The 24,229-nt window shown below is 34.6% G+C and overlaps 1 protein-coding gene across 1 annotated transcript in view; it reads left to right on the plus strand.

Moving 5' to 3' along the window:
- The window catches only part of WDR11 (WD repeat domain 11), a 55,815-nt gene that overhangs the window by 6,712 nt on the left and 24,874 nt on the right, over window positions 1-24,229 (plus strand). Inside the window, exons 3-13 of the mRNA XM_050803927.1 lie at window positions 1,013-1,166; window positions 2,158-2,331; window positions 4,753-4,939; window positions 7,042-7,207; window positions 7,647-7,761; window positions 8,589-8,784; window positions 9,076-9,179; window positions 12,246-12,422; window positions 14,892-14,976; window positions 19,361-19,467; window positions 21,781-21,856. Of these exons, the coding sequence (XP_050659884.1) occupies window positions 1,013-1,166; window positions 2,158-2,331; window positions 4,753-4,939; window positions 7,042-7,207; window positions 7,647-7,761; window positions 8,589-8,784; window positions 9,076-9,179; window positions 12,246-12,422; window positions 14,892-14,976; window positions 19,361-19,467; window positions 21,781-21,856 (1,541 nt within the window). The remainder of the gene's footprint in view (window positions 1-1,012; window positions 1,167-2,157; window positions 2,332-4,752; window positions 4,940-7,041; window positions 7,208-7,646; window positions 7,762-8,588; window positions 8,785-9,075; window positions 9,180-12,245; window positions 12,423-14,891; window positions 14,977-19,360; window positions 19,468-21,780; window positions 21,857-24,229) is intronic.

The following is a 24,229-nucleotide window of genomic DNA, read 5'->3' on the forward strand; positions in this document are numbered from 1 at the left end:
TGAATACTACTGCAACTGGTTGGCTTACTTTCCTACCTTAGCATTATATATGAGTGTATTTATCTCTATACACGTGTATAGATATATACATTTGTATATATTTATAGATTTGTGGTATTTAAATCTACTTATTAAGCGGAGCTTTGGACACTGTACTAAGTCTGAGAATAGAAATGTGAACAGAGACTACATGGTCTGCCCTATGGAACTGACAGTTGATGGACTCATGAACAGGCAAAAAGAATGTAAATAAAATGTAAATAAAATAAGTACAAATTGTGTAGTTAATTCTTTGAAGAAAATAAACAGGATACTGAGAAGAGAGGGGTGGTAGTGACCAGGGAACACCTGACTCCTAGTGAGGACTATGAAATTTATCCCTTACTCTGTCAGTATTCATTGTTCAAGAATTTAATCAGATTTGCCCTGGAGTTCTTGTGTTTCTTTATTTTAAAAATTCTTTTCTTAATATTGTTGCTAGAGACATGAAGCATATACATATATTTTTTAGAGGAAAACTTAATGTTTTGTGAAAGAGGGAGACAGCTAGAGTTTTTTGTTTACATTTGCCTTCTCCTAACTTTCCCTCTGCAAGGTTTTTGTGTTTCTAAGTTGTCCCCTTTTAGTTAGGAGACTAGAATACAGAAAAAACATTCTGCTAAATATGATTTTAGGTATTTTGTCATAAATTAGATTTTAGGAAAACTGATTTCCAAGGCATCCTGGGGTTTTAACCTAAGTTTCCCAAAATATTAAGGCTGTGAATCATTTTTCATATTTTAAAGCAGGAGCATTGTGATGTGTTAAAAAACAATTTTTTAACTGCAGTTAAAAATATATACCAAAGTAATAAAAATGCTGCCTTCAAAATGAAAACCAGTTTTCTGTTTATTCTTGCTAAATATTTATATAATATAAATGTAATATGGGTTCTGGTTGATGTTTTGTGAAAATTATGTTCCGTTTCATCCAGTGCAAGTATTTACTTGATTTGATTTCTTCTTGATACTAGGTTAAATGGGCCAGGGAAAACTATCACCATAACATTGGCTCACCATATTGCTTGCGCTTAGCTTCTGCTGATGTCAATGGGAAGATCATCGTCTGGGATGTAGCAGCAGGAGTAGCTCAGTGTGAGATCCAAGAGCATGCCAAGCCCATCCAGGGTGAGGAAAGTCTGCTCAGCCAAGTGGGCATATTGATATACTTACTCTTGGAGTGGTTTTTTGGTTTTGGGAGTTTTCCCCCATTGATTTAATTTTATCAATTCCAAGTTAGCTCTTGATTGTGTTTTGCCTATTCTACTGATCTAAATCTGGCTTTCTTTCCTTATTATAATAAACTTCTAGGCATATTTCTTCAAATCTCAACTGATTTGTGCTTTGGTAAAACTCATTAATTTCAATATCAGCCTCAGTCAAGCATGATAAGAAAAATTAAGTGTTACAATCTTATAATCTAAGCTACAATATAAGGCAAGTTGGCCACTGCTGTTAGGAACTAGCCATCAGTGCTTACTCTACATTAAGTAATTTGTTCATTAACAGAGATGAACAAAATTTTATTCTCATTTTCATATAGATTGCTTGTTTGCTTATTTCATGTTACTGACCTAAAACCAGTACAGTATTCTTTAGACTCAAGTCCTCTAGTGGCTCTGTTGACTGAATGAATTTTTTAAATGACTATTTTAAAAATATTTATTAAATACTTAACTGTGTACTAGGTACTGAACTGGATCTTTACATATTCTGTTTATTTTTTGAAAAACCATGAAAAACTGTAAAGTTCCATTAAGTAATTCCACAGAAACATTAGGAAAGTCTGACATCTTGGTTGTGGCTAGGAGAGTTTCATATTGATTTTATAGTTTTAAGTAATGATTAGGGCAAATTGCCTTTTGATTACTTCAAAATTTTGACCTTGAGATTTTAACCAGACAACTTATTTTTATATAAAATAAGTTTTTTTTTTTCCTGGAATCTTGACTGACACACACACACACACACACACACACACACACACACGTCACATTTGGGGCCGGTAGTTAAGTTTTTAAGGATTATATTTTAAAAACTAAACATCAAGGACAAGTTAGCCAAGGATTTTGGAGAGTGTGGTTTCTGAATTTTGCCTTTCTTTATCTGGTCTTTCCAGATGTTCAGTGGTTGTGGAATCAAGATGCTTCCCGTGATTTACTGCTTGCTATCCACCCACCAAATTACATTGTGCTCTGGAATGCAGACACTGGCACCAAACTATGGAAGAAGAGCTACGCAGATAACATTCTTTCTTTTTCTTTTGACCCTTTTGATCCCTCACATTTAACTTGTGAGTAACAGTTGTTTGCGGAAAACGAGTTGAGATATTTATAATATAGTAATGCTATGTACATGAGATATAGACACACACATTATACATCTATAATGTTAAAATGACTGAGCGAAGTGGAGAAGCGTGTCTAGTCCATATATCTGCAGCTCCTAATACATATACTCAATCATTTGCAAATGTGATAATTAAAAATTTAAATCAGCAAGCTACACCTTCTCTGTGTTGAATTTGTAAATGGTATTAGACTAGCCAGGGACAGAGAGTTACTTTGACACTCCAGACTTAATTAGTTTTTCTAAGAACATTTAAATAACTTGAATCAAGGGTTTCATTCAGTCTGTGGCCAAGTTAAGTTCTTGCTTTTTAAAAAGTTGTACTAATTCATGCCATTCATTTTGAGTGCCATAAACAGATGCATGTAAAGAAGAAATAAGCCTAAGCAAATTTTTTCTTGCAGAGGTAGTTTTTGCTAATATGCTTTTAATGTTTTCCTGAGCTAATGGTCTAAAAATGAGATTTGCTTTAGATATTTTTATGGCTAAATTGTTTAGAAAATATTTAATCATCCCACAGATATTTCTTGCGCTATTACTACTCTTCTGGGAACCAAGATGTCTTGGAACCCAGAAGGCAGGAGCCTTCACAGAGTTTGCATTCTAGTGAGAAGAAGTCATATCATAAACTATGAACACAATGAATTAATAAATTCTAGTGTAGTAAGAGGTGACAGGTGATATAAAGACAGGATAAAGGGGATGCAGAAGAATGGGAGATGAGGGCATGCAAGTTGTATGAGATAAAGTGGTCAAAGTAGGCTTCACTTTGATAATGATCAGAAATGTGAAGGAGGTAAGGAAATTAGCTATGGTAAGGAATGTTTTTCCTGGATTTGAATGACTCAAAATTATTTTACCCATCAACTTTCATTGAGGGGCATGTGTGTGTCTGCATGTGTTAAAGGAGGAAAAGAAAGGCAGACAAGTCGAAATTATAACAACATGGGAAATGTGGCTGTATAAATATGCTACAGTGTGTTTAGGCTTTTACGTATATAGATGTTTATGAACGTGTGCATACATACACTCACTCGGTCACCAGTTTACTCACTTAGGTGCAGTGCTGGGGAAACACCTAGGAGGGCTGGCCCAGTTGGCAGAGTCAGGGAAGGAAGGCATCACAAAGGAAGGGAGGCAAAGGGGACCTTGAAGGATGAGTTCTGGAACCTGAAAAGGCAGCAAGACTTTCATCTAACTTGATTGCATCAGCTCTTTACATCTCTGCAGTTTGGTTGATGAAAGCATTGTGTGTTTCAGAGTGTCAGCTGACCTAACACCTTTGGTTTAGTCAGATCGAATGTGCTGCTAGGGCTGTCATAACTCTTGAATGCGCCCTTGTTCCCTGTGCTTAGAGAAGCCTTGCTAAGGGCCGGGACCCAGGGTAGTAAGGTTTTTCTGCTCATATCTTCCAGTATTGGTCCCTTGTTGAGGGAGATCATTTTTTCAGTCATAAAAAGGCATAATTTGTATTGCTAAATATAGTGCTCCTTCCTTGACTATTTTTGTTTCATGTACACTTAGTAAGTCACTGTGGGTCCACTACTTTTTTTTCTAAATATTAAGGGAAAATAATATTCTTTAATCATCTCAAGGTTTGATCTGATGCTTGAGAAGAAAAAGGAAATATATTTAGACTGAGTAGCTCAGGATAAAAATTTGGTATCATCAAATCAAATATTTGAACTTAGCTAATTGTGATATGCAGAGCATCTTAAGTATGGCTTTTTTTTTTTTTTAAAGTTATGGGATATGTAAAAGTTTTTTTTTGTTCTTTGTTTTTTGTTTTTTTTTGAGATGGAGTCTCGCTTTGTCACCTGGTCTGGAGTGCAGTGGTGCTATCTCAGCTCACTGCAACCTCCGCCTCCCAGTTCAAGCGATTCTCCTGCCTCACTTTCCTGAGTTGCTGGGATTACAGGTGTGTGCCACCACACTTGGCTAATTTTTGTATTTTTAGTAGAAATGGGGTTTCACCGTGTTGATCAGGCTGGTCTCTAACTCCTGACTTCATGATCGCCTCTGCCTCCCAAAGTGCTTGGGATAATAAGGAAAGATTTTTAATGAAAGTCCATGCACTGAATTTATTTACAAGAACAAACACTTGTTCTTTCTGCCAATAACCTTATGTTATCTTTTTAATATAAGAATAATTTAGAATGCCAAGCTTGGAGGCCTCTGATGAATTGTAATGGACCACCTGTTTCTCTTCAACTTGGAGAACATTCCCATTATGTTATGACTGCGTAACATTGCCAGTTATATATTATTAAAATTATCATTATATTGCTCTCAAAATTGTCTTGGAATAAAACTGTATGCTAAACTTGATTAAACTTTAATCAGAGTTTTGCTTTTCTCAATATAGTGCTCACCAGCGAGGGCATTGTTTTCATCTCAGACTTCTCCCCATCCAAGCCTCCCTCAGGCCCTGGGAAAAAAGTTTACATATCCAGCCCACACTCTAGCCCAGCTCACAACAAGCTGGCCACAGCCACAGGTGCCAAGAAAGCTCTAAATAAAGTAAAAATTTTAATCACTCAAGAGAAACCTAGGTAAGTTACAAGTGTAAAATAACAACATTGATCTACTTATCCTATATGAAAGCATCATCTTTGGAGATGTACAAAGACTGATTTTTTTTTAATCTCACTTTTTCTCATTTCTAATTTTGAATTTATTAGAGGAAAAACATATTTATTTTGTTCCCTGCCCTAAGAGGAGACTCAGCATTTAACATTGGCTTTGTTTCCACTAACTGTGCTCAACTTCCCCACTAACTTTTATAAATTAAAATTTTTGAATTCTGATTTTTACTTGTGAAAATCGTGATGATCCTGAAGTTTGGGTCATTGAATGCATTAAAAATTTGGGCACAAAAGCTGGATACTCATTTTAAATATATTTTCCTGACTTAAGTGCTGTGCATTCTCATTAAGCAGTAAAATCGGAGTGTTTTTCTTATGCAGGTAAAGATGTCTCCCATCCTGGGTAAGAGTCAAGGCTCTGGGGGAAGCTGTAGCTATGTGACTCTGAGAAACTACCTTAATCTTACTCAAATTTCTCTCTCCCAGTCTCTAATGTAACGCTTTAAAGTATTTCGTAGGGTTGTTTTAAAGATCAATAGATCCGATAATGTAAGTAAACATATAATGCCATTGATACTTAGTAATTTATTTAGAAGATGTCGGCTGTTATTGCTTAAGAAATTACAACTGAATAAAAGTTTATTTTAAGTAATTTGATGTATTCGAAATAGGTTTCTTTCTTTTTCCTATAGCTATAATCTGTATATTATTGCTTTGGCAGGCTTTTTTGTTTGTTTTGGCATTCATTTTCAGATAGCCTTTATTTTTAGTATGCCAAGATTACTCTCTCTAGGCTTGGTAAGTAACTACTTGAAAAATATGTGGTACAAATAGCTCTACAAATACATTTTGCACGTGTGTAAGTATTACTTTTATCTATTAAACCATAGGCTGGTTAAGCTCACCAGTTGATTTATCTCTCACCCTGTGCCAAAATGACTTAAGATTACTTCTTAAGTATCTTAAGAGAATTTTCTATTTTTAGGTATTCCCTCTCATAAACAAGAAATTATTTGGCAGTCTGAATAGTTTTATAAGTTAGTTTTATATTTCTTAAGTTTTCTCTGATATGAATTATTGGGGAAATACATTATTTCTTCAAGTAGAACTGCTCTGGGTGCTTTCACATCTATTAATTCATGTACTCTTACTACAATTCTGGCAGTAGTAATATTCCCATTTTACAAATAAGGAAAACTGAGTCCCACACCAATTTAAATACAGTTACTCAAGCTCACCTAACTAGGACATGGCAGTCAGGATTTTAATGCAATAAAAATGCCTCTTTCTAGTCTTGTAAACTAACTTTATTTTAAATTTCAAAGCCTTTTAATAAAATTAGTATGTAAAATGAAAATAGTACGTAATTGTATGTCTATTCCTATTGAAATATATTTGATATAGAAAAGGTGATTAAATGTATGTGGCAATCACAAATCAATCACAAATTATTAAAATGATTTTTCAGACCCTAACAGTCTCTTAAAATCCTTGTAGTTTGACCTGTTTTATTTACACACAAGAAAATGCTGTAATATAAGTGAAACTTTGTCTCAAAAAAGATTTAAGATAGCTTAAAAGTGAATGAAGGCAGCCAAGGGGAAGTTACTTACCCAAAGCCATACAGATAGTCCAGTAACTCCTGGTCCAGGGGCCCTAATTACCCTAAATGTTGATGTTTTCATCCTGAGTCTTGATTTTAACAGTTTGTCTAGTACTTTTAATGACAAAGTAAAAGTAAAATAAAACTATCTTATCCATGCCAGCTATTATTATATCATCATTTACAATGTCTTGTATAGACTTAAAAATATTATACTACTTTACTTTTAATATTTCAAAAACTTAGAAACACTGACATTTCTACCCATCCTATACAATATTATTATTGCTTGGATTTTGGTACATAGTAGAGGTCTAAGTTTTGGATGCCAACCCATGTTGGTCATTTCAGGCAAGAGTTGTGCATTTTTATTGTCAATTTTTATGTGTAAAGTACAAAATTAAATCTTTTATTAGCTCTCCTATAAATGAAGTCTTTGACCCAAGTAAATGTTTACTTTTTTCAGTGCTGAATTCATAACTCTCAATGATTGCCTTCAGTTGGCATACCTGCCTTCAAAAAGGAATCACATGTTGTTGCTCTATCCTCGAGAGATTTTAATCCTTGACCTTGAGGTGAATCAGACAGTGGGTGTGATTGCAATAGAACGCACAGGAGTTCCGTTTTTACAGGTATCTACAATTCATAAATTATATTACCCAAAATTATTAAGAGTGTTATATTAAAAGAAGGCCATAATCTCGCATAAGTCTTGTCTTCAGTTCTCCACTTTCTTTTTTCGATTTATTGAAAGACTAACAACACTATTTTAGATTGATTTTAGATTGAGTTTTTTTCTGTACTTTTGATTGGTTTGATTTATCCTAGAAATTGTGACTGATCCTGAGATATTTATTGAACTATTTAAGTTACATGGATAAAGGCAAATTATTTTAGGATTATAAATGGATATTTTAAATGTACATTTAGTTTTAAAGTTTGGAGATTTGTCTATTTTTGTTTCTTTTTTTTTTCTTTCACCCATATTACCTAAATATGAGTTTGAGTTTCACAGTATATACTTTATTAATCTATTGTGTTTTAAAAAATAAATAAATCGTCTATTTAAAGGTGATACCCTGCTTTCAACGTGATGGTTTATTTTGTCTACATGAAAATGGTTGTATAACTTTACGTGTTCGAAGATCTTATAATAACATTTTCACCACTTCAAATGAGGAACCAGGTAAGTTTCTGTCTCACAATAATGTTATCTTTTTCTTCAAAATTATTTTATAAAGCTTGATGTGGCAAATACCAGCCAAGGCATAGAGTTAATGATACTCCTTGCCTTGAGGAAGTTTAAAACATGGTTATAATAAAGACATCAAAAAGTATAAGCCCAAGATTAATCTCTTGATGTTAAAACAGTGCGCCTCCTGTATACATCAAAGAGAGTAAAATTTTGTATTGCTTGATCATGTCCATGAGCCAAGTAGATATTATCTTCTGGAATGTTTTTTCAGTGCATGTTCAACCTTGTGTGCCTTTATTATTATACCCCCTTGACTTGTTGGCTGTAAGAACTTCCATTATAAAGTGACAGAAGTTACTAAGTCTCAGTGGTCAAGTCAGTCTTATCTTGGAGAATGGAAATAATGTTTTTGTGAAATTATATACTGTATAAAGATCAAAGTGATTTTCACATCTTTTGGAAAGTACAGTTATTTTCAGGCTTATAGACTACTACAAATTATGATGGAAATTTATTCATTAATTATATATCACTGTTGATCCTTTTTCAAAGCATTGTCTTTATTTTAAAAATATTGAAAAACAAGATATCTTGATTATAGTTGTTATTTTGGAGATTAAACTTAGTACAGTCATTAAGTGAATTATCTTTATATTCAGAAAAAATTTAATAGTAATTGTAAAAAGTGAAGCCATGCTTGACATTGCATTCATGAAGGAGTGATACCCAAATTTAGTTGAGGTTTTATTTAAATTAAAACAAACAGTAGTGGTATTGATATGGCTACTTTCTCATATTTAAAACAATTTTCTGTGAAGATCCAGATCCAGTTCAGGAGCTTACCTATGATTTACGAAGCCAGTGTGATGCAATCAGGGTGACAAAAACCGTCCGTCCCTTCAGTATGGTATGCTGTCCTGTCAATGAGAATGCAGCCGCCCTCATAGTGAGTGATGGCAGGGTCATGATATGGGAACTCAAGTCTGCAGTTTGTAATCGAAATATGCGGAACAGGTAAATTCAACAGGATCATGGTTTTGGTTTTTTTTTTTTCTGTTTTATAAAAAATTTCCATAATCATAAAAATGGGAGGGCTGGTTTTCTATAAAAATATTTTTAAGGTAATAATTAAGGCTTTAGATTATTGGGGAATTATGTAAATCTGCTAGAGCTATTTCACCTATGGGTAAGATGAATGAATAATATAAAAATAGAATGCCATGATCTGCACTTAATAATTTGAATTCCTAATATGTAATACAGATTTTAAATATGTAAAACCTTCTAATTATTATGTCTTTGCAGTAGTTCTGGTGTGTCACCTTTATATTCACCAGTGTCTTTCTGTGGAATTCCTGTAGGAGTGCTACAGAACAAACTCCCAGACCTTTCCTTAGATAACATGATTGGTAAGCTTTTTTCCCCTCTAACTCCATGTTAAGTATTCTTTCTGAAGGGCAAAATTAATAGAATCACTCACTTGTAATTATTTTAAAGTCAAAAAAGTTAATGCTTGAGAAAACTAGAACATGGAATCATTCTTTCCTAAATAAATCAGTGGGGTTTAAAATACTTAAGTGGAAAAGTGCCTGAAGTAGCATAGGTTTGCATTATAGTTGTTAGAAATAGAAGACGTTCATTCATGAGAGACTGATATAAATGAAAGCAATGACATTAGGCATCTGGATTTTGGACCTAGAGCCAATGCTGAGCTATTATGCCATGCCAACTCAGGACCTTGCTGTTTGCTGGTTCCTCAGCTTGGAATGAACCAAGGAGGGTTTTATTGTTGTTGTTGAAACGCTAGATAGGTGATGTACTAGAAGGAGCATTGGCCGGGCGTGGTGGCTCACTCCTGTAATCCCAGAGCTTCTGGAGGCCGAGGCGGGCAGATCACCTGAGGTCAGGAGTTCGAGACCAGCCTGACCAACATAGTGAAACCTGTCTCTACTAAAAATACAAGAATTAGCCAGGTGTGGCGGCACGTGCCTGTGGTCCCAGCTACTCGGGAGGCTGAGGAAGGAGATTGCTTGAACCTGGGAGGCGGAGGTTGCAGTGAGCCAAGATTGCACCACTGCACTCCAGTCTGCACTCACGACAGAGCGAGACTCAGTCTCAAAGAAAAAAAAAAAAAGCATTACATTATTAATTACATTAATCAGATCACATTTATTGGGTACTTAATACTGTGTTAAGTGCTGTGCTAAATATTCTATGTATTACCTTGCTACAACTTTGCATTGTAAGTAATATCATCTCCATTTGATATATATAAGAACTGGGGCCCAGAGAGATTAAAGCTTTAAACCACACAGTCACACAGGAAGAGCCAAAGTGTGACCCAGGTAATCCTGGCTCCGGAGCCTGCTCCTTAGCAATGGCCTCTGGTCCTGACAGCTCCACTGTCATCTTGGGCAAGACCGTCATCCATCTCTAGGCCTCAGTTTTTTCATGATTTCTGCCAGTTATGAAATTGTTTTGTTCAGTGATACTTACTATTATATTTAAAATTCTTTCTCTCTGGTATCTATTCTACCAGACATAAATCCATATGGGGAAGCCTGAACAATACTTGTTTTGCAAAATTTGTTTTATCGGTAACACAATTTTTTTAGTTAATTCACCTTTTCTACTCTTAATATGAAAACTTAAAGTGAAAAGAATTATAAACACACACGAGAACAGCACTAATCAGTTATATGGAGCCCATAGAAGTTTGAAATTTTATGCTATTTAGGTGTCTAAGTGATATAAATTACATTTTTAAGAGACAAATGGATACAGGTTGTATAGCAGTTCTTGACAATGTAGTTGATTTTAAAGTGTTAAGTAAAGCTTCATACTTGAAAACATTTTAATTTGAACTTTTAATTTGAAATTCACTGTGTTCTTAGTGATAATTGAAAGCAATTCAGGTAAATACAGAGGCTGATTTATATTCACTGGATAAATGCTGATACTTATTAAGGCCTAATCTGCCCTACATTATGAATTACCTCTGATGGAAAATACTTGAAGAAAAATGTGGCATTCCCTGGGAGTCAACTCAAAGCCAACATATGTATGTGTGGCCCTTACCTGTTAAGCTTCCTATTCCTTCATATTCCATCTTTTTTAATTTTTTATTTTATTTTATTTTTTTGAGACAGAGTCTCACTCTGTCACCAGGCTGGAGTGCAATGGCGAATCTCAGCTCACTGCAACCTCTGCCTCCTGGGTTCAAGCGATTCTCCTGCCTCAGCCTGGCAAGTAGCTAGGATTACAGGTGTGCACCACCGCCCCCAGCTAATTTTTGTATTTTTAGTAGAGAAGGGTTTCACCATGTTGGCCAGGATGGTCTCGATCTTCTGACCTCATGATCTGCCCGCCTCAGCCTCCCAAAGTGCTGGAATCACAGGTGTGAGCCACCATGCCCAGCCTCCATCTTTTTCAACCAAAGTTAGGCAGAGAGATTGGTATTGAGTATGTGGCTAATCCTAAGGGATCATTTTAATAGGATTAAAATGCTATTTTTTCTATATATTTTGTGGATTTTAAAATAACATTATTAAAACAACTTTACAGCTTCAAAAGGTTATATTCACCACCTACTTATTTACATTTTTCCTTTCACACTATATACATGTTTGTGTTTATGTGTATGTAGACGTATATGTATATACATGCATATTCTTTCTATTTTTGGCAGGTTAATCCCAATATTCTATAGTGGTTTATAGGAAGGAAATTTGTATACCTTTTTAATGAACAGTCTTGATTTTATTGTACTGTTTATATTTAGATTTTGTTAGAATGATTTTTATTGGAGTCATCTTTTTAGTTTGAGACTTGCTAACCTAAGTACAAATGGTGTTTGGGAAATATGCCATTGAAGTCTTAACTATTGACAGTGATGGCTTATATATTATACACATGATTTATGAATATATATTTGCATTTATTTTATATTGACTTATAAAGCTTATGTTTTGTAATTACACTGACACATTAAGGTTTCTTATTAGAAATTATGAATGAGTTATAAACCTGTTTTTCATAAATACCAATTTTGTATGTACTTTACAGAGTACATCAGATTGAAAAGTAACCCTTTCAAAAGGCAGTAAAATGAGAATGCAGTACAGTAGTTCAGTCTGAAGAAGCTGTTCTCTAATGCAAGTTATCTTGCTTTCTTCTGAAGCCTGTGTAGTGCTTTAATACCAGGAATATTGACTGAAACAGTGTCTCTTAGAATACATAGGTCCCTGTATTCTGGATAGCAGGACTCGGGAGTAATCTATCCTTTGATGTGTTAGTCGATGCAATTTAAGTCCTATAACCAGGTATGGAGTCATTGTGTCCCTAATAACTCCAGCCAGTAGTGTACTACATTATACTTTTAGACCTGAAGAACATTTCTACTGAAAATTTTCTTTAGCTTTTTAAGATCTGCATACAGTATAGTTAATATATTTGTTATTTTTATTACAAATCAGGGCAAAGTGCAATTGCTGGGGAAGAACATCCCAGAGGTTCAATTCTGCGGGAAGTGCACCTCAAGTTCTTGCTGACGGGACTGCTCTCAGGACTGCCTGCACCACAGTTTGCTATCCGTATGTGTCCACCGTTGACCACAAAAAACATCAAGATGTATCAGCCACTGCTGGCTGTTGGTGAGTATTTGACCTGGTCTTTTTTTAACTCACTTTATAAGATGTTTAGGTTTTCTAGTTTCTAGAAGTTCCTTTATTCTCTTTTAGGATGCTTTAAAAGGAGTCAGAGGCTAAGTGAAACTGTGTAAATACTCATCCTGGAACTTTAAACAAAAATTTTTTTCTGTCCTTTTATTCCAACCATCTTATATTGAATTGGAACGCTAAGTCTTCTTCCACCTGAGACTGGACAGTCGAGTCTCTGACGCTGTCCATTCGTCGCTGAACTATCAGGAGGCTCATCCCTGCAGTGCTGAATCCCAGGCTCCTTGTCTGTAATTGGACCACCCCAGTCTCTAGGTCATGTCAGTTTTCGTTGGGTCTTTATTGACTAAAAGTATAGTCAGGGTTAATAGTTTAATAACAGCAGGATTCTTCTTTTGCTAAGAGTTATATATCAAATATTATTTAAAGTGTCTATGGTCCCTATAAATTAAGGTTTGCCTTTTGGTTTGAAATTGTGTATTTGTATGTTATAGGTAGAAAAATTTATTCTGGGTTTCAACTTGCTGTCACATTGATTTCATAGTAATGTGATGAACCTAATTTTCTTTACAGCATAGAGAAAAAACAAAATTTAGTTTGCTATTAAGTACACATGATTAAAATACATTTCTCCAAAACTTTTGAAAAACCGTGTATTTGTTTGAAACTCAACATTTCTTCTTAAGATGCTATTGGCTGGCTTCTGGCTTTCTCCCCAAGTCTATTAACATGTGATTTGTAGTGAAAGCCTCACCATGTTTATTCTGTGGCTAACATGGCTGACTTCTCAGTGTTAAAGACTCATTTGGGTATTACTGTTTGGTAGTACCCTTCTGTTTTTTTCTGTGCCTCTGTTTTGAAAGCGATTTGATTTTTATGATTCAATTGTCTGTATATCTGTCCAGGTTTATATAATGCAGATAAATGTTTAATTTTTGCTTTAGAAACTATTAATATTTCACCATTAATAGATTTTAATTAGGATTCAGCAGTGTGCTTCATATGTGCATGTATGTATTATGTCAGTGTTCCTGATTTGTCAATTAGGATTTTTTTAATTTCTTGGGGAAAATTACTTCTTGGGATAGCTATATAATAAGAGCTATGGCAAGGTCTGAGATTTCCATTGTAGAATAAGCTGTATTGGTATGTAGTCAGTATCATTTACTGAATTTAGTATAACAAAGTAAAAATATAAGTGCCTAAAGGTTTGTCTAGAGTGTCACCAATAAAGATAAAGAGTTCAACTATGGAATTAATTCTTGTAGTGCCCCTAGTGCATTAGATCATAGGTTCAGCACTGTTAAAACTTTCAGATTATAGAAATCATTTGATTATTATGAAGTTCTGTTAATTGAAAAATTTTAGTAATTTACTTTCTCAGTGCCAGAAGGTATTATTATAAAATAGATGATAGATGTAAATAACTGTACAATGTGTTTTTCTAGAATAGTTTTGCAAAAGATTTCTGGAGTTTTATTCAGCAAATAAGATAATATTGGAATTTGCCCAGCATTTTTACTTCCACCCTCTTTCTTTGTATGAATTCATTAATTTTTAAATCATGTGCAGTGCAAAAGTGATTGTCCATATAGACTGTTCACTTTTCTTGCTTAACTTATAAAAACACTACAGAGACTGAAGCTTTTTCATGTATGTCCATGTCCCTTCCATTTAAACTTCAGACATACTACCTGAGACCATGAAAAGCTTTAGGAATAATAACTGTAAACTGTTAATTGTAGTGATAACAGGATACTAATAGTTAACCAAGTGCTTACTTTGTGCCAATTACTGTGCTAAGTGCTTTATGTTTTCCCATTTAATCTCCAACAAATAGATTTTCTACTCTTCCCATTTTAAAGAGATGAAAACACAGATTTAGTGTGGGCAAGTGATTCATCCAAGAGTATAAGGAAGAGCCAGGGCTTGAGCCCAGGTTTCTTTAATTGCAGAAACCGCAGTTAACCATCATACTTTACTCTCTCATCAGGGTTTATTTAATATGAGAGACAAAACAAAAACAAAACTGTGTAATGAAAAACGGATAACCCTGGTTAATGAGCTCTGCTAGATTGCTTATTTGAGGATCAGCTATATTAAACCTTCTGAATCTCAAAAAGTATAAATTCCCATGTGTATAAAAGCTTAGGAAAGTGTTTTTCAAATAGTATGTGTATTAGTGTAAGTTTTAAGATCTTTCTGTGAAAAATCTATTCCTGGAATTAAGGTTTTTGAGCACATGAGGTTAGGCCCATTTTTTTAAATAAGGAAGTGGACCAGAGAAATTCATTCTTTTTTGTTTGTTTGTTTAAGCACATAGCTTGGGTTTCTTTTATAAAAGATAAATGTTGTTAAGTGATTAAAGTCTTGAGAAAAGACTTTTCTTGCAAAGTGCTGGAACTCCCACTGAATTAATGATCTTCCATGATGTCATTTTGAAAGGTACAAGTAACGGTTCTGTCCTGGTATACCATCTCACCAGTGGTCTGCTACACAAGGAGTTAAGCATCCACTCATGTGAAGTCAAGTAAGTATGTCATTGTGATGGTGACATCACAAACATCATATCAGAAAAAAAATTCTCATAGACTTTTCTACATTGAGTACTCCATAATGTTATCTGCAGTGGTGATTATTTGAAAAGTTCAAATAATATTCATGTCCAACTAATGGCTATGTTAATCAAGAATGATAACTAATTGTTTGTTGTCTAAAGAACATAAGCAGTAGAGAATGCTTTATCTTTTATTAGGTTGTTGCAAAAGTAATTGCGGTTTTTGCAATTTTAATGGCAAAAAACAGCTATTTTTGTACCAACTGATATTGTTGCACCTCATTTATTTCTCCTAAGGGCCAGGCTGTTTTCTCACTGGATGTCCTTATGTTGCCTTGTTCAGGTTTATTTTATTTATTTATTTATTTTGCTCAAAATTATTATCTTTCATTATTTTTAAATTTTTTTACTTTAAGTTCCAGGATACATGTGCAGAACGTGCACATTTGTTACATAGGTATACGTGTGCCTTGGTGGTTTGCTGCACCTGTAAACCTATCACCTTGGTTTTAAGCTCCGCATGCATTAGCTATTTGTCCTGATGCTCTCCCTTCCCTCAGATGCCCTCTGCCGACAGGCCCTGATGTGTGTTATTCCCCTCCCTGTATCCATGTGTTCTCATTGTTCAACTCCCACTTATGAGTGAGAACATATGGTGTTTGGTTTTTCTGTTCCTGTGTTAGTTTGCTGAGGATGATGGCTTCCAGCTCCATCCATATCCCTGCAAAGGACATGACCTCATTCCTTTTTATGACTGCATAGTATTCAATGATGTGTATGTACCACATTTTCTTTCTTTTTTTTTCTTTAATTTTACTTTAAGTTCTGGGATACATGTGCAGACTGTGCAGGTTTGTTACATAGATATACATGTGCCATGGTGGTTTGCTGCACCTATCAACCCATCATCTAGGTTTTAAGCCCCGCATGCATTAAATATTTCTCCTAATGTTCTCCCTCCCCTTGCCCCTCAACCCCCAACAGGCCCCAGTGTGTGATGTTCCTTTCCCTGAGTGTATATATTCTCATTGTTCAGCTCCCATTATGAGTGAGAACATGCAGTGTTTGGTTTTCTGTTCCTGTGTTAGTTTGCTGAGAATGATGGCTTCCAGCTTCATCCATGTCCCTGCAAAGGACATGAACTCATTCTTTTTTATGGCTGCATATTTTTCATTTCTGTGATGATCCATCAGTAGGACTGCTTATGACAAATTCAAATAAAGTCATTTTAATTGTTAATTTGTCTTATTTATTCTTTGTTTAAACATCATCAGAACACTGCATAGCATTTATTCTTTGATTTTTAAAACCTGATCTGCTTATGAGTTCTGTGTATGCAGAGCTATCTGAGGGAAGACTAAATTGACAGAAGAGTGCTTCTTGCTTTCTGTTCCAGAATGCATACCTGTACTGTCCATAGCATTATTCTGTTGAACGCAAGGCTATTTTCCTTTTGTGTCCTATCAATGATAGATTGTAGAGTTACACATATAAAATATGAATTTCCAGTTTTTTGTTTGTTTTTTGAGACAGAGTCTTACTCTGTCACCCAGGCTAGAGTGCAGTGGTGCGATCTCAGCTCACTACAATCTCCGCCTCCCGGGTTCAAGTGATTCTTGTGTCTCAGCCTCTTGAGTAGCTAGGATTACAGGCATGTGCCACCATGCCCAGCTAAATTTTATATTTTTAGTAGAGACGGGGTTTCACCATGTTGGCCAGGCTGGTGTTGAACTCCTCACCTCAAGTGATCCACCCACTTCAGCCTCCCAAAGTGCTGGGATTATGGGCATGAGCCACTGCCCCCTGCCAGTTTCCAGTATTTTTTTATGATCTTTCAGTGAAAGCATAAGAAAGGTCATTTTCTGTTTTCTGTACATTAAATGTAGGTCTTGTGTATAAAAATTCTCAGTGAACCCTTAGCAAACACATTATCCTGAGTACATGCATTTTCTTAATGGAGAAGGGTTAACCTTTTTTTCCCTTCTTTTTTTTTTTTTTTTTTTTTTTTGAGATGGAGTTTTGCTCTTGTCACCCAGGCTACAATGCAGTGGCGCCATCTCAGCTCACTGCAACCTCTGCCTCCCAGGTTCAAGCAATTGTCCTGCCTCATCCTCCCAAGTAGCTGGGATTACAGGTGTATGCCACCATACCCAGCTAATTTTTGTATTTTTTAGTAGAGACAGGGTTTCACCATGTTGGTCAGGCCAGTCTTGAACTCCTGACCTCAGATGATCCACCTGCCTCTGCCTCCCCAAGTGCTGGGATTACAGGCGTGAGCCACTGTGCCAGGCCAGGTTAACCTTTTAAGTATCACAGCTTCTGATTGTGATGGAAATCTCTGAAAAGTTTGCATCGTCTTATTGTTTCAAGTGCATTGTTGTGTGGCGCAGCCCAGGTGACTGTTTATTGTCACCTTAGGCTGTTCCTGTACAGCATCTCCCCAAATACATTTGCGTGGAATAATGTCTTTAAAAACTTTGGGCTTTTGAGGTGCAGTGACAAAGGTGTCTGTTTGGACTCTTTCAGGCTGTTAGTCATCTCTTCTTTTCTGTTGCAGTGTCTGTAGCTTGCCATTCTGGCACTTCTAGTAGTCTCTGCTTGCACTGCTGAATCTTCTCTCTCTCTCTTTCCCATCTACTCTTCTCTCGACATTTCCTTTCACCTTGCCTTATGTGTCTGGTGTTTCCGTTTATGGTCAACACTAACCAGGGGAAACTCTCCATTTAATCACTACTTACTCTAGGGATTATGTTAAGTATTAATACTTTGCATGCATCATTTCATTGAATCCCCACTACAATTGTATAGGGCAGGTATTGTATTTCCAGTCTACAGAGTAAGAAACTGAAAATTACAGAGTAATCTGTGAAGGAGCTAGATGGAATTCACTCTAGGCCTTTCAAGCCTCAGAGCCTGAACTCTTCACTTATCCTTACAGTACATATGCTACATCTCCTGCTGAAATACGCACATAGGTTAGTAGGAATCATGTTGGCAGTAAAATTAAAATGTTGGCTGAGCCAAGATTTGTGCTAAGAATTTCACACATGCTTCTGAAAAGTCAAACATGGTGTCATTTTTTTCAAACACAAAGTTTTAATAGCTAATTAATCAGAGGGGTATTAATTTTAAGTAAGGTTTATTATCCTGGATTAGTCAGGTTATAGATGTCACTAAATACTTGACTTATACATGCTAAGATAATATTTATGGTTGAGTAACATTGAAATTGATTATAAGTGTTACTTGGGATACTAACTGAGGGATATACTACTTAGGGAGATAAATGTCATGAATGATCATACAAAGATACTCTATTTTTACATGAATTTTTCCTCTTCATTGACATTTTCAAAATAATTTGTATTTTATATTCAGAGATACTGGCCAAGAGAACACTAAAATCCTGCTTTATGTTTCAGTTAATGTAATTTTCGTGTTATAATCAAAAGCCATTAAGAAAATTTCACAGAAATACAAAAATTAGCTGGATGTGGTGGCACACACTGTAGGCTTAGCTATTTGAGAGCCTGAGGTGGGAGGATCTCTTGAGCCTGGGAGGCAGAGGTTGCAGTGAGTTGAGATTGTGCCACTGCACTCCAGCTTGGGTGACAGAGTGAGACCCTGTCTCAAAAAAAAAAAAAAAAAAAACTTTCACGGATGTATTATAAAAATCTCTTAACTTACTAGCAGTAAACTCAAAACATTTTAGATTTTCATGTCCAAATAAGATTAACTTTTAGAAAGTTGTTTTCCTACCTTTTATTAAGTGTGCTTTTAAAAATCGTAATCTGAAGCACTTGAAGGTTTGTGTGTACTGTGCCGGGGACTCATGACAGCAGTTAGTGCAACGTGTGTATGTTTTTAAAAGCTTGTTTTAACTCACAATGCTTTACAATTATCTGTTGAGTATCTTCTCTATGCTTGTAAACAGACAAAGCCTTTGAAGCTTATAATGCAATGGAAGATACTTAGAAGTAAACAAAATAGAGAGGTACATGTGGATTTTCTTAGGTCGTTAGTTTGTGTCTTGGTCTGGTAGGCTGAAACTACTGTAATACGACTCTCTCCCTGGCCAGGTTTTAATAGTCATGTTAATACTGATGTGAATCTTGATAACTAAACTATCTTGTCATTACATTTGTAGATAAAGTTTTAGTTAGAAATAATTTTGTATGTGTTAGGTATGGTAATACAGTCTCAAATAAAAGGTCATGTTAAGATAAAAGGTCATGCTTACTTTTTAATTAATTTGCGTAATACAATTTAGGTCTTTGGAAAACTTATTTTTCAAATAAATGAACCTTTCAAATAAAAAAGAGTATTAGTTTAACCTTTATCTCATTTCCTATTATAGGGGTATTGAATGGACAAGTTTGACTAGTTTTCTTTCTTTTGCTACCTCAACACCAAACAATATGGGATTAGTGAGAAATGAGCTTCAACTGGTTGATCTTCCAACAGGTTTGTTTTTAAAGATTCAAATTGATTTGTCATATTGAATAAACATGTTGCTATTTATAAAACATGTTTGAAAGTACTTCTTTCATCTTGGAGTTTTTTCTTATATTTCATGTTTATGTATTTATCCTTTTATTCTTTAATAATTGCCCTAGAAAGCCTTCATTGTTGTTTGCATGGAAATGTTGTTGGCACAAATACATGGTAAAATGGAGGACCATTAGCCTGAACAGACAGATTCATTAAAACATAGGAGGATACCAGTTCTACTTTTAAGTGCATTGTTATATATAACCAACTTTAAAAGATCAATTTAAAAATAACTCTATCAACGGACTTTATTAGCATCTCTGCTGAAAATTTTGGCCTTCATAGGAAACATTTAGAAAATTTATAGGTTAAGGATTGTTTTTAAATGCTCAAATTTAAAACTTGTAATAGTCTCTGGCTGAATGAATAGAGAAACTTAATTTGGGATTTTGAAGATTCTACAGTAGGAAACGTCCCAATAAGGTAACTTTTTCAGAATTGTTAAAAGCCCAAAACCAGTGAATTTCAAAGTGAAGAATTTGAAAATATGCAGTAGTTTCAAAGAGGTTTTTTTTTTTTAAACAAAATTGTGATGAGTTTCTTTAAAATGGTATAGCAACATGAATCATATGCAGATGATCTTAACCAATGAGAGCATGTGTATGTGTGTGTAAAATGAATAAATCAAATACAGGGTTGTAAATCAAGTAAGTTGTAAACAAATGAAGTACATGGTCGCTTTTTTATAGTCTCCATATGTATTTTCAAGCTCTCAAAGATCCAGTTGTTCTTATTTCTCAGGGTGTGTTACTAAACTTCAAGGAATCATCCCCATCTTTAGTCCAGTGTTGCTGCTCTGGTTTCATTGGAAGTGACATGCCCATTGACTCTCATTCCCAAGTTCCTAATTTTCCAACAGAGTGGTACTGGCTCTGTCTCTAGTGATCCCAGGGATAAAATGCTGTTGTCTAGTACCATTGACTAAAAAAAAAAAAAAGAAAAAAAAATCCCTGTGTATTTGTTTTGGTCAGCTCAGATTGAGGACTGTTGGATAACTTAAAATCTGCTTTGCACATAAGTAACAGTTACTGATTTCCTTAAGTGGGATATTTGAGTTCATAGATTATACACTTTTATAGCCTGGGCTTCTAAGGAAGGCAGCAGACTAGTGCAGTTAGGACAGGACATGGGCTGTTTGGGGTATAATAATAGTGAGTATACTGAGATTCCACATGATGGAATCTCAATGAAGAGCAGGAAGACATTTAGGCCTTCAGATGGCCTTGAATTGAGTATGTTCTCTCTTTTGTTTAATGTAGATAAAAATCTATCACAAGATACTAAACATACAAGTTAGAATTTATACTTTTTTTTATTCACAGAAAATCATGTAGCTTCCTTTGTGGGTAACTCATTCTTTCACAGCATACATGAACACGGTAGTTATTCCGTAGTTTCCAGTTTATAAAGATGTTTTCAGAGGAACATTTTCAAAATATTTAACTAGTATTTTACACATGGGACAAGAAAATCTTAAATACATGTTTCAAGAGTTTTTCCCCCACTAGTTAGTATTTGGAAACATGAGAATGTTTGTATTAAATGTTACTTTAAATAAATAGTTTTCGCACCAGACAACTGCTGTCCTATAGATATCTTAAAACTTATCATTGTTTTTTTAAATTTCTAAAATTGAATTACAGAATTCAAGAAACTGTGTAACAAATGAAAATGCCTTTTTACAAAATAAATGTCTGAATATGTGATGTATTATTGATCATTAATTTGTAACAGTTTTGAGAATATTCTTTGAACTTATGTTATTAGAAACAGCTTAGAAGCAGTTGGGCGCTGTGGCTCACAGCTGTAATCCCAGTGTTTTGGGAGGCCGAGGCAGGTGAATCACTGGAGGTTAGGAGATCGAGACCAGCCTGGCCAACATGGTGAAACCCCATCTCTACTAAAAGTACAAAAATTAGCCGGCGTGGTGGCGAGCACCTGTAATCCCAGCTACTCGGGAGGCTAAGGCAAGAAAATCACTTGAACCTGGGTGGCGGAGGTTGCAGTGAGCCAAGATCGCGCCACTGCACTCTAGCCTGGGTGACAAAGTGAGACTCCGTCTCAAAAAAAAAAAAAAAAAAAAAAAGATTTGAAGCAAATGGAAGAATGAATAGGAGAACAGAGGGTAGGAAGGGTAGAACTGATCAAATTACATTGGTGTGGCTTCTTGTTTTTCATACATGTTTTATGCACTGTTCTCACTTTTTTAAATATTTGTAATTAAAGGTAGGAGCATTGCTTTTCGCGGTGAAAGAGGCAATGATGAATCTCCCATCGAAATGATTAAAGTATCTCATTTGAAGTAAGTGTCGACCTAAAAAAAAAATCTATGGTGTTATCACAATGAAATCTCATGGATTTTTTTAATCTTTAAGAAAATGGGAATGTGCTGGAATGCACATAGAATCTTTTTAGTGATAGCAAATAGTGATATGCAGCCCAAAGAAAATATTTTGATTACAAAATTAAGTTGCTATCACTTTTAATTCTCCACTTCTAAAAAGATGAGGTAGCTTTTGCATGAATTGTTTACTTTCGGATAAAGTTCTTATGCACTTCTATCTAAGCATGGAGTTGCTGAGTGAAAGAATCCATTCTCTTTATGTATAATTTAAACCCATTTTGCTTCCAGAAATTGAGTTTTTTTGTTTCAGGGGAAAATAACATGTAAAGCAGTATTATTAAAAATAGAAACCAAATGAAAATCAATCAAAATTACAAAGAGTAAGCTTTCTAAAATAGTTTTCAAACTTGTTTTGGCTTTTCTAAGATCTTTGCATTACCATATAAATTTTAGAATCACCCTATCAGTTTTACCAAAAAATCTTCCTGAGATTTTGATTGGGATTGCACTGAACCCATCAATCAGTGTGGGGAAGAATTGGCATCTTAACAAGTTTTATAATTCATAAACGTAATGAACGTGGTGTATTTCTCCACTTATTTAGGTCTTTTAAAATTGCAGCAATATTTTGTAGTTTTCAGTGTATAAGTCTTACATATTATTTGTTAATTATATTTTGTGTTTTCTTTGATGCTTTTATAAATGGTGTTTTAAAATTTCAATTATTTATTATTTTTATACTAAAATACAGTTAATTTTTTGATATTGACCTTGTGCCTGGTGACCATGCTAAGCTTAGTTATTACTTCTAGTATAGGTGCTTTTTTTGATTCTTTAGGATTTTCTATAGAGACAGTCTCGTTTGCCAGTAAAGACACCTTTACATCTTTTCGATCTATAGGCCTTCTTTTTGCTTGCACTAATTAGGACCTCTCCTGTATAGTGTTGATTAGAACTTAGAACTTTGCCAGGTATCTTGCTCTGATCCTGGATCTTATGAAGAAAGCATTCAGTCTTTCAACACTAAGTATGATATTAGCTGTATATTTTTTGTATATTTACTTTATCTAGTTGAAAAAGTTTTATTCCTAGTTGCTGAGCCTTTGTATCATGAGTAGGTGTTGAATTTGTCAAATGCTTTTTCTGTATTCATTGACATCATCATATGGCGTGTGTGTGTTATTTTGTTTTTCTTTTTGTTTTGAAGTTCACTAATATGGTGAATTACATCGATTGATATTCAGATGTTAAACCAACATGACATTCCTGGAATAAACTCTAGTTGGTCATGATGTATTACTGTTTTGACATATTGCTGGATTTGATTTCTTGATATATTATGAAGAGTTTTTATATCTATGTTCATGAAGGATATTGGTCTCATTTTTATGTAATATCCTTCGTTTTGTTATCAGGGTAATATTGACCTTGCAGAATGTGTTGTAAAGTATTCTCTCTCCTTTTTTTGAATAATGAGTTTGTGTAGAATTGATATTATTTCTTACTAAATAGGAAAAATTCATTAGGCAACCCATCTGAACCTAAAATTTTCTTTGTGGAAAAGTTTTTAAATACAAATTCAGTTTTTTTCATAAATATAGGACTATTTAGATTCTCTACCTTTTTTTGAGTTTTGGTAATTGGTGTCTTTCAAGTAATCTGTCCATTTTGTTGAAGTTGCTGAGTTTATTAATTTATTGAAATAAGCTTGTTCATCATGTCTCTATGATCAGTGATTATCTCTCCCACTCCTAATATCAGTAAATTATATCAACCAATTTTATTTATTGATCTTTTCCAAGAAACTACTTTTGGTTCATTTGATTCTTCTCTATGATTTTTCCATTTTCAATTTAATTGACTATCATGCTTATCTTTTGTTCTTCTGCTTACTTCTTAAATATGCTCTTCTTTTTTTGCATAGTTTTCTAAAATAGAAACTTAGATAATTAAATTAAGATGATTCTCTAAAATGTAATGTAAAGATTTCATGCTATGTAAGCACTACTTTTCCTGTATCCTACAATTTTTGATATGGTAATATGTTCTCATTTTAATTCACTTTATACGCTTTGACAGTTTCCATGGGATGTCATTCAGAGGTGTATTTTTTAACTTCCAACTATGTGGGTGTTTTGCCAGGTATCTTTCTGTAAATTTCTACTTTCTGTTGGGGGTCACAGGTGGTCCTGAGTGGAAGAATCTCAGTCCTTTCATACAGGGAGTACAGGGATCTGCCTACTCTTGTCACATTTCCTCTATGTCAGCCATCATTTGCTGAATAATATTTTAGCTCCTCATAATGCTTATTGAGTAATCAATGCTCAAATT

This window comes from Macaca thibetana, chromosome 9 (assembly GCF_024542745.1).
Source record: "Macaca thibetana thibetana isolate TM-01 chromosome 9, ASM2454274v1, whole genome shotgun sequence".
NCBI classification, from domain to species: domain Eukaryota; kingdom Metazoa; phylum Chordata; class Mammalia; order Primates; family Cercopithecidae; genus Macaca; species Macaca thibetana.